We start from the raw sequence: 17346 nt of genomic DNA on the forward strand, positions 1-17346 counted from the left end.
ATTTTCACAGAGAGCCACATCAGCATTATGGTTGCTTTCAAAGGGTCTGTTGTAATACCGTATGGTAATAGTGGCCCCCATAGTGGCCTCAGTAATAATAGTGCCCCCAGTAATAATAGCAACCCCCCAATAGTGGCCACAGTAGCAATAGAATCCGCCATTGTGGTACCAGTAATTTTAGTGGATATAGTGTAGAGAAAACAGTGGAGTTGCAGTAAAGTGCCGTGGTGGAAAGGTACTTATCCAAATTAGGTATTCTGGTGGTGAAGAAGTAGAACAGGTATATGAATGGGAAATTGGGTGCAGCCAGCCCAGTTTTTTCCTGCTCAGCCAGTGCTCCCTGCACACTGATATCACTGCAGGAAAAGGCGCGACCCCCGCAGTGACAGGAGAACAGGAGTCCCGTTCTGGAGATTGGCAGGGGTCTCAGCAGTGAGATCCCCACGATCAGCAAGTTATGCGCTATCCTATAGATACAGGATAAACTCTCTCTTATTAAATATATTTTTTTCTGAAGCGTCACAATATTTTTTTAAAAATGCTGCAGCGTTTTACAATAAAACATACATGACTGCAATTTCTGTCCCTATCCTGATGTTATGCTGCCTGTGGTTCAGGGAGAATCAACTTAGTAACAAGCTCACGTTTAAGTATGGAAGGAAACTGGGAAAAACCAAAGCAAGTACACAGACTCCTTAGAAATATTGCTGTGGTGAGATTCCAGTTCGGGATCCTGGAGCTGCAAAGTAGTGTTAAGTACTGATCCAATACGATGCTCTTATTTCCAAACACAATGCCATAGTTCTCCTTGTGTTTTGACTGGTAATGCAGCACAGACCCATTCATGGTGCATAGTAAAAAAACAAACAAACAGAGCTCTTGAAAAAGTGTGAAGCTATTTCCAAAAAAACACCTGTATTGACCCATTCGTAGTGCGAGGCTATGTGCAATACTATGGAAAATCATGCAGACAAACTCTTCTACTTTGATATCTGATTTCAGTTCCACTATATCTGTAGCTATTATCTTTTCTCCTTAGGGAGAGCAACAATACTATTAACTAAGTGAGGAGACTCAAATGGCCATGCACGCTCCTCTGGGTAATATGCAAATAAGGGAGATGGAATAAATCCTCCACAGTGCCACCTATTGAAAGGCAGCATTCCTTCAAGCCAAAGTCAGACTTTTTATGCAAGCCTTGTTACAATGACCGGGAATTAAAAGCAAAGCCAGACTCCATGTACATACAGCTGTTTCAGGATTTTTGCCCTTCATCAGTGTACAGTAGGAGTCTGGCTTTGCTAGTGAGAGGCCTGGGACGGGGATCAGAAACGCTATATTTTCTCCCTAGGAAGAGCAACTATACTATGAACTAAGTGAGGAGACTCAAATGGCCATGCACGCTCCTCTGGGTAATATGCAAATAAGGGAGATGGAATAAATCCTCCGCAGTGCCATCTATTGAAAGGCTTGAAGGAATGCTGCCTTTCAATAGGTGGCACTGTGGAGGATTTATTCCATCTCCCTTATTTGTAGCTATTATGTACCAGGAAATACTCTACCTACTGACACCAATGTCTTTTTTTATTTATGGCTCTTATTTGCAAACACTATAATTGTTTGCGGAGTACATTCCATAAATAATATGCTACAAAAAGAAGTCCTGAGGCGATCTCTGTGCGAAACAAAAGAAACTTTTGAAGTAATTTTGTTCATTGAGTTTATTAACAATGCTGTGCACTGTATGTCCTTATCCTGAGCACAACACTAAACTATTTTGTGTACTACATATCAATAAAGTTTCTGGGACATTTCATTCTTTGTTATTAATCACCGATGTAATGTATATCTTGATTGGTACAGATTATCTGTCATCGCGTCCTTCCCTCATCTTATCTGTCTTCCTTTTTGTGCATATTTGGAAACTCCATAGAGACATTAAATAAGCAAAAACTTTACACTTTAAATATACAAGTGAAATAAAACTTACCCGTGTGCTGGACACATGCAATATACAAAGCAATAAAGTAAAGCATATGCTGCATCTTCCTTTTCCAGTAATTACTCCACATTCCATTTAAGCAGGGTGTCCTGTGAAACAAGAAAGGGACCATTTATAGAACTTTTCTCTCCACAGAATCGGACGTCTCTTCTTTAGTTAATGAAGTGTTTATGAAGTATTAACATTCTGACAGCTACGGCTCACACACATCTATAATATTCATATCGCTGAAAGGGATATTTGTATTGTACACGTTGGTTACAAAGGCTACACAACATGCAACCAAGGGCAGATTGGCCAAAGGCTCTACAGGTAGAAGTCCTGGTGGGTCAGTTGAGTCAAGCAGGGCTTGCATCAGCACTTGGGCAGATGCCGGAACCCACTGCACTCCAGCGGGCTCACTGGGTTGATGCAACATGTAGCCCTTGCTGCAGACCCCACTATTCCATAACCAGGGAACAAACCCAAACAATTAGAAGGGCAGTAGACAACATAATTTAAAGGGCTAGTATCACAGCTTTAAATACATTCTATACTGCTTTCCTAATTCCGACCTACTGCCAATGTGGCTATACATAACATTTTCATGATCTTGCCAACTTGTGTTGATCTCGCCTGCTAGTAACATGGATCCACTTACAACATGAAGCCACTTTTAAACTTTTTTCCAGGGCCATTTTAAGTTCCCAATCCATCCCTGCATGTAACAGTCACTTAATAGTCTAATAAAACTAGAAAAAGATCTGTTGCTTCTTTTTTACTGAAAATATCTGTAAATATGTCAATCTATAGTGGATCCGTGATATAGACAAATATAGAACATGAATCATTATACATTTATTTTTGGCAATTAGAGCTTTAATGCACAAAACAAATAGAATACATGAAATACTAGTAATGTAATAAGGACATTCAGGGCTCACTATAATGCACTTATTTTTTGCCCACGTAATACGCAGTCCTAAAATCCCATTGATTTTCAATGGACCATTGTGATATGCATTTTTTCACGTGCATATTACACACATGAAGATAATTGTAGCATGTTGTGTAATACGCCCATTACAGTTCATGGGGGTTTAAAATATGTAGTTAATACACATTACTTGTGTATTTAACCATGTACTGCATATTACGCACAAGAAAAATATGTTCACAAGGGTGGCCTCAAATGATCATATGCGCAATTACGCATGCTTCAGTGCAACAAGTTTGATTAGTTGGATTTGCACGTGTATCAGCTCATTGTATGGTACTTTTTACATATGCAGGGCCAGTTCTTATGAGTGTGTAACACACCCCTTCTGTGATTTAAAAGGCTCTTTAGCCAAATGAGGTCCAGGTTTTTTTGCCATGAAATTGTGCAGTGTATTGCGAATTTGCAACCCTCCCATAGACTCCTATGGCGCTCTCGGTGTGCACATATGCGGGAAAATAGGGCAGTTCCTATTCTTTTCTATGCACGTGAAATGTGCACACAAAACATGTTTATGAGATTAATCTATTGATTTCAATGGGTTCTCTGCGCATTGTGCGCATATATTTAACGCGCACAAATACTGTCATCTACAGGAGCCCTAATATGCAGCCCCTAGATGACAGTGTGTAAGCTGTAAGAGAAATGTGCACTTTACCAACAAATGTTTTTATTAACCTAGTGCATCAAAAATAAAAATGAAGCACTTTTGAAAATATTCTAGATTACGGTCGCCTGCAGACAGCCGGGTTGGATCCCGCTGCGAGAATTCTCGCAGCGGGATGCGGACCCCTGCCCCTGCAGAGGCCTGCGGCTCACCCGCTCCCGGCGTCTTCCGCCTCCTGCTATGCGGCGGCTGCCGGACAGCCGGCTCATGCGCAAAGCGAAGCCAGCCTGTCACTACTAACATTTCTGTGCGGGCCTCTGCGAGACCCGCACAGAAATAGAACATGCCGCGATTTGTTTTCCGCTGTGTGCATAGGATTGAGTTTTGCAATGCAATACTATGCAGGCGGGCACGGGCTGAAATTCTGCGGGAAATCCTGCTACAGAATTTCCGCCCGTGTGCAGGGGGCCTATGTGTACATATAGAGGATATAAAAAGTCTACACATCCTTGTTAAAATGCCATGTTTTATGTTGAAAAATCCGACAAACATGAATCATTTCAGATTTATTTCCACCTTTACTGAGACCCGTACTGAAAAACAAACTGAAATCTTTAGGGTGGAAAAATGTAAAAATAAGACTAAAATAATATTGTTGCATAAATACGGTATGCACACCCTAAAAATAATACTTTGTTGATGCACCCTTTGACTTTATGACAGCATTCAATCTTTTCAGGTAGGTGTCTTATCAGTATGCCACATCTTGGCTTTGCTATCTTGGCCCACTCCTCCCTGCAAAAGCGCTCCAAATCTGTCAGATTGTGAGGGCATCTCGTGTGTACCGGCCACTGTGGAGACACAAGAGTTGTGTGTCTCCACAGTAACAATCCCTGTGTTTAGAAACATAGTATTTTAGGCTGAATAAAGCCCTCTGTCCATCCAGTGGCCCCCTTGTTCCAGCTACAGTCCTGGGTATAAATAGATGATGGAGAGATCTCTATATTGGTCACAGCACTCAGCCAATCAAAACCAGTGCTTCCAGGAGGCGGGGATTTTTAAATCCCTGGCCAGAAGAAAATGCTGAAGAACACCTCAGGGGAGCCAGAAAGAAGAAGTGCTGGAGCTCCAACAGCACTGCTAAGTGATATATATATATATATTTTTCATTCAGCTAGGGCTTATTTTTTTTTAGGCAAGGGCTTACATTTCAAGCCCTTCCTCGAAAGTCACTGCGGGGGTGACCTGCATCCCATTGCAGCACCAGCCCCATTGAAAAGAATGGAAGAACATCGCTAACCTCTGCCACTGCTGTGACAGCTGTGGCAGAGGATTATTTTGTCTCCGCTGCAGTCCCCTCATCACTGAACACTGAGACAGTGCTGTCACAGTGTTCAGTGATGAGGGGACCTTCGTGGACCAGCTGCGCTTCTACAAGCACAACTGCTCCAGTAGCATGGAGCTCGGGACACACGTATTTTGCACACCCGTGCAACGTTTTTGGTTTTTTTTGCGCACATGGGTGTGCAAAAAAGACACTCATCTGACCAAGGCTTTAAAGCCCTCTTTACCCCAGTAACCAGGGTATGATATAAATTAGAGGGTGGTGCCCACCCCCAGGCAGAAAGGGATTTAGCTAGATGTAAGTTAGTGTAAGTGTGCAGAAACCTAAGGCTGAGCAGTAAGTGAGGCAGGGAATATCTATTGAGCTTCACCAAGTGTGCCATCCCAGCGCCCAGAGAGAGGCCAAGTACAGCAAAAAATTCCGTTAAAGTTAACGATGGATTTGAGCTCTGGTGCTTCTCCCAGTGATAAGAACCGGAAAGAAAATTAGTTGCATAGAGCGGGAGACAAGATGGTGGCTGAGAAACCGTTTGTGAGCTGGGCGGATAATGTGGGTGCTAGGTTCTCCATGGAGGACTCGGCATCCCAGGATCCAGGTAGGCCCTTGAACCCTTAGAGACTACAACACCCATCAGCTGATCACAATAATGGGACAGAGGACTCTGCCCCCATTTTAGAGGCATGGTGGGGAGGGGACACACTGAATCTTTACCCCGGTTGAAGGAAAGTCTAGTAGCATCTCTGATAACAAACATATGGTGGTCATCCATACTACCACTGCACACTGCTGCAATTCACCCTCTGTTAAAAAGAAACCTTCCTTTCTTTGCTTGTATAAGAGTACTACCAAGTGCCAAAGCCAATTAGGCAGCTAATGCATCTTTCTATCGTACGGTTGGCAATCACTCTCATGACGCAAGATATATTAGATTCTGAGGCGGCAAACAGTACTTTCTATTCACTTGTATGGCAAGACTAGGACTGTGAAATATCTATGAAAGGAGCTATACAACTCCAGGCTCGGGCACTGCCAACTAAGCTTACAGTCATGCATGTTGTGTTAAACTCAAACCATTTTAAGACCATATATTTTTATAAAGCAGAATTTCATGTTTTTGGACATTTTTTCCTAAAGTCAACAGGCAGTGGTCTTACAAAGTAGCAAGCTTCCAGCACTTCAAAACACCACTTTACCAAATCTAAATTGCTAAATCCATTCAAAGTGGTAACCCTGCCAGGCCTTCATGCTCTTGGCTTTCCAATTGGACCTCATGGTGTTACAAGTATTCTAGGCAGTGCTCTCATATTGGTTAGTTCTCAGGGCAAGTAGAAGTCAGGAACAGTAAATCAGTAAAATCAAGGTAAAACCTATGCATCCAGACATTCACAGAATTTATGATTTATATCACAAGGCTATGTGTAAGCCATTTTGAGAAACATAACTAGGGTACATGTTTTAATTGCAATACAATATTTCAATAATTTCAACCATAGACACCATTGTAGACCGGTTAGGATTTAGGATAGATGTAAATACTTCAGATGAACATATTTGCGCCACACATTGCACGTGTGGAATTAGTGCATGCAATACGCAGATAATAGAAATCATAAAATTGTAGAGTTGGATGAAACCTCCAGGGTCATCAGGTCCAACCCCCTGCTCAAGGCAGGATCACTAAATCATCCCATACAGATGTCTGTCCAGGCTCTGAACACTTCCATTGAAGCAGAACTCACCACCTCCTGTGGCACCCTGTTCCACTCATTGATCCCCCTCCCTGTCTAATATCTAATCTGTCTCCTCCCTTTCAGTTTCATCCTATTGCTTCTACTCTTTCCTTGTACAAATGAGAATAGGGCTGATCCCTCTGCACTGTGACAGCCCTTCAGATATTTGTAGACAGCTATTAAGTCTCCTCTCAGCTTTTTTTGCAAGCCTATTTTAATTGATCTTCATAGGACATGATTTGCAGACCACTCACCCTCCTGGTAACTTTTCTTTGAACTTGCTTCAATTTGTCTGTCTTTTTTATGGTGGGATGCCCAGAATTGGACACAGTATTCCAGATGATGTCTTACCAAGGAAGAGTAGAGGGTGATAATAACAATTTTTTTGCATGCATTTCATGCATGCACAAAAAGTTGGAACCTGCTTTATTTACCTGTGTATTTGCAAAACAAAGTTTCCAATAGAGGACTATGGGAGGTGAACAAATGCACACGCAATATACAATGGGATGTGCAATACACTGCAAAAACCTGCCGGGAAAAACACACACTGTGACCTCAGGCTTTATAGCCATCTAAGTCAGGGCAGGGGGTTGTCCCCCATCTATCTGGACATGCTGAGCCTGTGCAAATATGCAAAGTAAAGTACGCAGGTACATGCAAAAACAAGCCTCATTCACTGCGCAAATACATTCCGCTGAGGCGCAATGACTAAAGGTCCATTTACACGGGACAACTGTCAGGCAAACAATGCCCGACACTCGTCCCTGTGTGTCCATGCTCCTGTGCTGTCACATAGGAGCTAGCAGAGCTGGCTTGCTCACAGAACGGCCAGCGGGGGGGTAGGGGGTACACAGTGCGGGAGATTTCTCTCTCACTCCTCCGCCCCCCTCCATTGAGATAACACAGCGGCCGTTCACTACTGAAAGTCCGCTATTTAAACTGAACGATGAGCAATCAGCTGATCGTCCATTGTTTATGCTGCATAAATGATGAGCAATGAGCTCATCGTTCAGTTTAAATAGCGGCAGTTTAGTAGTGAACGGCCGCTGTATGAAGTGAATGGAGAGTGGCGGGGGAGCAAGAGGAGAGAAATCTCTTGCACTGCCCCGCCCCCATCCCCTCCCCCTGCTGGCTGCTCCGTGAGCAAGCCAGCTCTGCTAGCTCTCGTGGGAGCGCGGACACACAGGGACGAGTGTCAGGCATCGTTTGCTCGACAGTCGTCCCGCGTAAATGGACCTTAATGTTTTACACCTTGAGGGATCATCTGTAAAATAGGTGCTCAAGGTGTAAAATATTAGTCATTCAGGCTCATTTAAATGGGTTGTCCTATGAGGACAACTTCTTTTCACATACACTGCTAGGGCTTATGAACATCACAGTTTGAGATCCCAGAGTGGTTACCTCCTCAGGCCTCATGTCCACTAGAAAAATACGATAAACGCGGATTTCTGCTGCGGATTTCCGCAGCGGATGCACTGCGGGTCACCATTAATTTGATTTTTATTGCTTGTGGGAGATCATAAGCAATGAGTTGAATGGAGCCCATCCACGCGTGATCCGCAGTAAAATGGAACATGCTGCATTTTTTTTTCTGCGCGTGAAATCCGCAAATCGAATTAAATCACATCCGCAGGCGTTAAATTCAATTTAATTGACTGCGGATGGCCAATGATTCCCTATGGGCAAATCTGAATGCAGATCTCACTCGCAGAAAAACACACAGAATTGTTAATTCTATTTTTCTAGTGGACATGAGGTCTCAAAGAGCAGCTTGCAATCTGGGAGAACCAATATAACTCACATAATGTACAATTGCCCATTTATTTGAATGGACATTTGCAATAATGTGTAGTTGATCAGAAGAAGCCTACCAACTTCCTGCCTAGAGTGCTGCAACCTACGGGAAATAGCTAAATGCAGCCTGTTCTTAGCTAATGCACTGATCAAATATTGCTTGGATTGAAGAGTATAATGTGTTCTTTCATGCATTTGCACAGTTTGCCAAGTACTGGATCTATAGGAAAATATGAAAGATAAAATAGTATGGTTCCATGTTAGCCAGAAACATCTCCGAGACAAATATTCATGTGTGGAAAAGGCAAAAGTACCTTAGAAGTGTCATCATGGTATCACTTCTATAATAATTTTGTCTTTTTTATACAAAAGTGGTTTTAACTTGACATCAAAAATGTATAGCTAAAAATGCACATATTGACATCTCTTTTGTTGCAATGGTTTGCACATTCCAGATTGTACAAACAGATACTAAAGCCATTATGTAATCAACCTAATGATAAACTCCTTACTCATTAATCTATTTTAGAAATACTGTATAACCAGTCTTCAAGAACCATCCCCTAACTTGGCATTCAGTTACATCTCAGGCAGATATGCAAATTATTTGAGTCTTGCTACATGAAGCCCTAAAAGTAGTTCCAGCCTTGACCTCAGAGACTCCTTGTGTGTAGTGACTTCTTTTTCCGCTTGTGTGCAGCTTGTTGACCACTAGACGCGTCTAGGATGCATTTGAAGAGATTTCGCCCAGTTAACACAGTTTGAGAGGTGGAGTATTATTGGAATGTAAGAAGCTGAATGGTTATATCGACAAATTGCCTGCCACCTGGGCCGTTCTACCCAGGAAGTGTTGGAAACAGTGAGTGCGCAAGGGCACAAACACAAGTCAACTTGGCTCAGGACGCCCTCGACAGACAACCAAGCACAGTTGTTGAACAAGCGCAAGCAGCTTCAACAGTTTTGTAGTCTGCCATCCTGAGACAGGTGACATCATCATTAAAGTCCCCTGTGTCTGTCTAAATCATTTCCAGGTACTTGATGGCAAGACATTTGGTCTTACAGTGCCCATTACATATATAACCTGTGACACTCACCATCGCCTCTATTTGCAGTCATGTTTGTGAACTACAAAACTGGACTGCTACGTAGTAGAGCCGGGTTATCCTCAGCAACAAATCCAGGTTTAGTTTGGCCACTGACGTTGGCCGTGTTCATGTCTGGAGACCTAGGAGTGAGTGCCTCAATCCTGCCTTTGCTATAGAGAGTCACACTGTCCCCTCTATGAACACTTGAGGGAAGGTCCATGGCGTACAGTAGTCCATCACCATACTAGTCATATGAGGGACAATGACAGTTCAGCGACATGTGTTGCCTCTCATCGTGGCTTCCAAGAGGCATTTTCCAGCCGGATAATAATCAGCCACACACACAAGGGTGTCACAGGAATGCCGTTACAACATTGTCACACTTCTGTGGTTGCCCGGTTGCCATATTTATCACCAATAGAACACGTATGGGACCATATGGAATGCCAACTTCAACAGCCTATGAGTTTTCACAATCAATAGTTTTAGTTACAGCAAATGTGAACAGATATGTTGCAGGATACCATATGGAATCTCTATGCCTCCATGTCTGCCTGTATCATATCATGTCTCCAAGTTAGTGGTGGCCCAAGAGGGTACTAGAGCCTCCACGCCCACTCATAGCACATCTGGTATCCAAGCTAGAGGTGGTACAACAGGGTTCTAGAGCCTCCATACCTGCCCATATCACATCTTGTATCCAAGCTACAGGTGGTACATCAGGGTACTAGAGCCTCCATACCCGCCTGTATCACATCTTGTATTCAAGTTAGAGGCAGCGCAACAGGGTACTAGAGCCTCCCTTCTAGGGGTTTGTTCTCCACAATAAATGATCCTTTTGCCCTGTTATTGCAAGCAATTACTTGTATCAATGTTATAATCACACAGAGAAAGTTTCATCCCACTCCAACAACTCCTTCCAGGGGAGGGATTTTTTTTTACAAATAGTGTAGTTATGGGGTCGTATAGTAGAGAGATCATTGCATGGCAATGACTACTGATTAGAAGACAGTCATAAAAACAAATACTATTTCTTAACTATAAATTCCACACAAGTTATGCCTAAAGAGCTTCATTATTATATTATTAAGTCCAGTCCACATGTTCCGGGAGAGATTCACAGAAACTTTTCCCAGTATTGTCTATAAGGCATTAAGAAATTCTATACACTCACTGGCCAGAATGAAAGATTTTGGGATCTGTGAATGTGGCATATATGATAGTTTTTAGTTATAGTGTAAATCTATTACGAATTTATAGCTGTTATTCTTTATATAACATAAAACACCAAACTCACCCACTGTTTCAGAATAATTATATCAATATTAGTAGTAATGCAACATTTACCTACCTGGAGAACAAATTCATTTACAATGAAATATTAGCACTTGTTTGATAGTGAACAAGCAGCACTTTCTGATGAAATTATCACCAAGATAAGAACTTACAAAGAATATGATTCTGTTACAATTTGACACTGTGCCATGGTACGTGCGCCATCAGAGCAGCACATCAGATTTGTGGTTGGTTACTTGGAGCAAAATCAGGAAACAAAAGACCATTTAGTACTTATACTCATTTTCACTATGGATATAAAAAACTTGATATAATGTAGCATCCAAATGTAGACGAACAAAAGTAAAGTTTCACTTACTGCCAAAAGTTGATAAGAACGTTTTATTGATTTACAAAAGAGTAACTTCTATATACAATTTACAGAATATATAATTCATGTACTTCACATATACCGTAGAATGATTTAGTAGGTAGATTATTGGAAGATTACAGCATGTGTAATGATTTCCCACCAATTAGATGAAGAATGTGATATGTATTTGATATCAGAACTATCAGCTCATAACATCATATTTTGATATGATTAGAATAAAATCGATTTTTTTTCCCGTTAATAAAAATTCTAACAGCATTGTCCTATAGGATAAATGCTCAATTTGATTCCATTAAAGGCTTTTAAAATAAATCTACTGTAGTATATATTGGATAAATGGACTAGAATGGATCATCATCACAGACATAAGGAGTATTATGGTTACCACAGTTTAGTGGTTGAAATAACAGAATTATCCTCATGTCTATGACCACATTTAGTGGTTGTAAAGGAGGGTGAGCTCATCTACTTGCTGGAAAGTTCATGTAAGAAACCTACAGAAAATGATACACTATGAAGCTGGGAGATCAACAATTTGTTATTAACATGGCAATGTCATCAGTACTCACGCAACATTATCATTAGCACACCTTGTAACATACTCTATATGTGTGTACTTAAATAGGAACTATTACTTTTCTCTGATTACAGCCGTAGTCAAGAAATACATATATTTCCCCTGAATTAAGATAAACCACAGAGACTATGAATGAAATATATATATAATATACAGTACTGTGTAAAAGTTTTAGGATGAATTCCCACAAACAGATTTTTACCGCGTTTCCCGCAGCGGAAATCCATGTGTCAATTCCCCAGCTATCAGGTTCCATTGAACCTAATAGCTTTCTGCCTGCCAATGCTCATATGCAGAATTCTATTGCAGATTTCCGCAGCAAGAAATAAATCGCGGAATGTTCTATTTGCTGCGGATTTACGCTGCGGGAAGTCTCCATTAATATAGTATTAATGGAGACTGCAGAAATCTGCGATCACCAGCAGGCACTTTTTTGTTTTTAATTGCGGTACTCCCTCGGGGTAAGTCCACGGGCGTATCCTACCGATGCTCGTGGGCATGAGCCCTTAGGCACAGCACTATATATATATATATATATACATATATATATATATATATATATATATATGTATATATACAGTACTGTGCAAAAGTTTTAGGCAAGTGTGACAATGACCACAAACATAGAGCCAATGTCATTAAGAACTATCTTCAGCATAAAGAAGAGCGAGGAGTCCTAGAAGTGATGATATGGCCCCCACACACACAGCCCTGATCTCAACATGGAGTCTGGGATTACATGAAAAGAAAGAAGGATTTGAGCAAGTTACATCCACAGAAGATTTGTGTTAAGTTCTCCAAGATATTTGGGACAACCTCCCTGCCGAGTTCCTTCAAAAACTGTGTGCAATTGTATCTAAAAGAACTGATCCTGCTGTGAAGACAAAGAGCGGTCACACCAAATACTGATTTGATTTAGATTTCACTTTGTTTAGTCACTTTACATTTTGTTAATTGACCAAAAAACTATTAGTACTTCTATTGTTGAAAGCATTCTTTTTTGCAGCACTTTATCCACACCTGCCTAAAATGTTTGCACAGTACTGTATATATGTATGGTTTTCATATAGTATGCATCTGATGCAGAACCTCTTGTGAAGTAGACAAATACAATAATGCCAGTTAATAATAATGCTGGATCAACAATTAAATCGGACTAAACAGTCAATTACTCTGATATTATATAGATAGATAGATAGATAGATAGATAGATAGATAGATAGATAGATAGATAGATAGATAGATAGAGAGTTGTACTTTACCACAGTCCGGAGTATTAAGACACAGAAGAACATTCTGTAAAGTCATGAACTTTAAATACGTTTAGCCCTAATATTAGCTTTTCATATGGAATACCTTGAAACATGATTCTACATTTCCACAAACATTCGGTGAATTCCATCTACAACCTATTACTCTGTCTAGAAAAGTCTCAAAGCCTGAAGCATCCCATACTCATACCTCCCGAATAAAAAATACTATGTGTCAATATTTAATCTAGATTGTATCTACAGCCAGAAAATGACGGATATTTTAATAAACTTTAATTTACTACCTGATACTAAAAAGCTTCCTGTTAAGATCCAACCTAGTAGTCATGTTTTATAACAGTAGACACAAGCCTATACACGCACAGGAAAAACTAGCAAAAGTTGTTTTGAGTTTCTATTACTAGCACTTATACCCCAGGGAATATCAAGTTAGGACACTTCTAGTAAATTTAAGACTTCCATACAAGAAAAACTGTATGCAAATGCGAGACGATAGATACATAGATGGATAGATAGATAGATAGATAGATAGATAGATAGATAGATAGATAGATAGATAGATAGATAGATAGATAGATAGATAGATAGATAGGAGACAGGATAGATAGATAGATAGATAGATAGATAGATAGATAGATAGATAGATAGATAGATAGATAGATAGATAGATAGATAGATGGATGGATGGATGGATGGATGGATGGATGGATGGATGGATGGATAGATAGATAGATAGATAGATAGATAGATAGATAGATAGATAGATAGATAATTCTATGTGGAGCAAGGGTACTTTATCCTAACTCCGGGAGATCTACATGTCCTGAGATGCCATTGGGACCTGGTGCCCCATCACAGCTGGTGCAAGGCAGGTGGCTTTTCTAAAGAGTGTTCTAGTTCCAAAGTAACTTACATTGTGGTGTAGATTTCCACGTAGTCCTTATTCCACAAGGTGCAGCATGTTTCTTGAGTAGAAGAGTCCTGGAAGGTGCCGGCGTTAGGCTGGTTATTGCTCAGTCCTTGTGTCAATCATGTGAAGTGGCCGGAGAGGGAGCTGCAGCCTGTGGTGTGAGCAGGTAGTCCCGGTGGATAAGTCTGCGGTGAGCAGCTGTGGACACTCTTCACCCTGCAGCAGCGCTCCTCTGCTCGGTGCTACTCGCTCACAAGTGCAGCTCAGTCTCACATTACAGCGCTTGGTTTGCAGAAGTAAAACCTGCTTCTGTCTAGGGTTGAGTCAGCTACAGAGAAATGAAGAGCAGAGGTAATTTCCAGGTTCCTTATGCGTGTAAAGGTCTCCAAAAACTTACATTCGCCAAACAGAAAGTGGAAAGTTCTTGTGAGCTGTTCTCAGATAGTTGCCAACTGTGTTCTTGGGTCCAGAGAGACTTTCCTTTTTTTCTGGACTATGTGACACCCCTCTGTTCCCTTATCTCTTTCTTCTGACCTCTTTCTGTGCCATTGTTTATTATGACAATCTTTCAGTAGGCTGATTAGATTTCTTCTACAGTATCTGGTTTTTCACAGCCCCTACCTTACTTACCCCTGTGATCAGTCACCGGCTGTCCACACTTTCCAATTCCATTCTATTTCAATATTTCCAGAGTTTCTTTATACTGAGCTTCCCTTCAGGACTCCAGTGCACTGCTTGTGTCAGTCCTCCAGGTGTTGGGAGCTTCAGGCTTGCTCATAAGCTCTTTCCCAAGCTGCCTCCCTTGTTTTACTGCCTTCTTACTGTATCTGTAGTGGACAGGGCTGCTGCTGAGACTTTTCCTAAGAGACTCTATTCATGAGAGCTCCACCCTAAAATGTAAGCCCTGCAACAGCACTCCTCTACTACACCCTGCACCTCCTAATATGTAACCCCTGGAATAGCCCTTCTCCCAGTACTACACCCAGCACTTCCTAACATGTAAACCCTACAAAAGCACTTCTCCCAATACTGCACCCTGCACCTCCTAACATGTTAACCCTTCAACAGCATGTATCCCAGAACTGCACCTCACATCTCCTAACATGTAAACCCTACAGCAGCACTACTCCCAGCACTACACCCTGCACCTCCTAACATATAACCCCACAACAGCACGTATCCCAGAACTACACCTTGCACCTCCTAACATGTAAAGACTATAACTGAATATAACCCAAGCACTACACCCTGCACCTCCTAACTTGTAAAACCTACAACAGCATGTAACCCAAGTACTGCACCCAGCACCTCCTAACATGTAACCCTACAACAGCACGTATCCCAGAACCACACCCTGCACTTCCTAACATGTAAACCCTACAACAGTACGTAAACCAAGTACTGCACCCTGCACCTCTTAACTTGTAAAACCTACAACAGCATTTCTCCCTGTATTACACCCTGCACCTCTTAACATGTAAAACCTATAGCAGCACTTCTCCCAGTACTACACCATGTACCTCCTAACAAGTAATCCTACAACATCATGTATTCCTGTACTACACCCAGCACCTACTAACATGTAAACCCTACAGTAGCACTTCACCTAGTACCACACCCTGCACCTCCTAGCATGTTACCCAACAACAGCACATATCCCAGAACTACACATTGCACCTCTTAACACGTAAACCCTCCAATAGCACGTAACCCAAGTACTACACCCTGCACCTCCTAACTTGTAAAACCTACAACAGCATTTCTCCCAGTACTTCACCCTGCACCTCTGAACATGTAAACCCTACAGCAGCACTTCTCCCAGTACTACACATTGCACCTCCTAACACATAAACCCTACAACAGCACGTAACCCAAGTACTACACCCTGCACCTCTTAACATGTAAACCCTACAGCAGCACTTCTCCCTATACTACACCCTGTACCTCCTAACAAGTAAACTCTACAACCGTACTTCTCTCAGGACTAAATGAATCAAACGTAGGCAGCATTAATGGTGCAATATCATCCACATGGGTATAACTGTTATTCCTCAGGGGCCATACAGCGACATTTCAGCTCCTGTCAGGAGCATTTCTCAAGCATGAGAAAAGGGTTCTGACAGGAGCCAAAACGTCGCTGTATGGACCTTGAGGAAGAAAAGTTATATCCATGTGGATGATATTGCACCATTAATGCTGCCCATGTTTTATTCATTTGGACTGTCTTCTGGATCTGAGTCTGATCCGTGTAAGGCGTGCCTTGGTAATCCTCTCTGCCTGACATTGGCTTGTTGGTGAGTGGTACACAATGCGGGCACAAGGATGTGCAAGTACTAATGATGCAATGTATGGCCATATGGAGAGAATGGCGTCCCTTGGCCCCTATGTAGCACTGCAGACTGCAGAAGTTTTCTGCTGGCAAAATCTAATTTTGTACTTCACTCAGGACTACACCATTCACGTACTAACATATAAGACCTGCTCCTAGTACTACACCCTGCACTACCTAACGTGTAACCCCTACAACAGCACTTTTCCCAGTACTACATCCTGCCCTTCCTAACATGTAATATTACAGCAGCACTTCTCCCAGGAATACACCCTGTACGCCCTAACATGGAACACCTTCAACAGCACTTCTCCCAATACTACACCCTGCACTTCCTAACATGTAACCCCCAACAACAGCACTTCTCCCAGTAATACACCCTGCACTTCCTGACATGTAACCCCTACAACAGCACTTTTCCCAGTACTACATTCTGCACCTCCTAACATGTAACATTACAACAGCACTCTTCCCAGTACTACATTCTGCACCTCCTAACATGTAAACCCTACAACAGCACTTATCACTGTACAACAACCTGCACCTACTAACATGTGACCCCACAACAGCCCTTATCCCAGTACTAAACTCTGTATCTCATAGAATCATAGAATGGTAGAGTTGGAAGGGACCTCCAAGGTCATCTGGTCCAACCCCCTGCTTAGTGTAGGATTCACTAAATCATCCTAGACAGATATTTGTCCAGTCTTTGTTGCACCGCTTCCATTGAAGGAGAACTCACCACTTCCTCTAGTAACCTGTTCCACTCACTGATCACCCTCACTGTTTTTTTCAAATATTTAATTTGTGTCTCCTCCCTTTCAGTTTCATCCCATTGCTTCTAGTCTTTCCTTGTGCAAATGAGAATAGGGCTGATCCCTCTGCACTGTGACAGCCCTTCAGATATTTGTAGACAGCTATTAAGTCTCCTCTCAGCCTTCTTCTTTGCAAGCTAAACATTCCCAGATCCTGTAACTTTTCCTCACAGAACATGATTTGCAGACCGCTCACCATCTTGGTGACTCTTCTCTGAACTTGCTCCAGTTTG

General features: G+C 41.8%; 1 protein-coding gene across 5 annotated transcripts in view; it reads right to left on the reverse strand.

Annotated features, from left to right (window-relative positions):
• The window catches only part of ADGRG6 (adhesion G protein-coupled receptor G6), a 192144-nt gene extending 177323 nt beyond the window's left edge, over positions 1-14821 (reverse strand). For 4 of the 5 annotated variants that reach the window (XM_066595974.1, XM_066595971.1, XM_066595975.1 and 1 more), the window contains exons 1-2: positions 13973-14821; positions 1991-2091 (exon numbers count right to left, since the gene is read on the reverse strand). In XM_066595974.1, the coding sequence (XP_066452071.1) occupies positions 1991-2091; positions 13973-13974 (103 nt within the window). In that variant the 5' untranslated portion in view covers positions 13975-14821. The remainder of the gene's footprint in view (positions 1-1990; positions 2092-13972) is intronic. The other variant, XM_066595973.1, reaches the window with a different exon arrangement.
• Positions 14822-17346: the final 2525 nt, after the last annotated feature.

This window comes from Eleutherodactylus coqui, chromosome 3, assembly GCF_035609145.1.
Source record: "Eleutherodactylus coqui strain aEleCoq1 chromosome 3, aEleCoq1.hap1, whole genome shotgun sequence".
Taxonomy (NCBI): domain Eukaryota; kingdom Metazoa; phylum Chordata; class Amphibia; order Anura; family Eleutherodactylidae; genus Eleutherodactylus; species Eleutherodactylus coqui.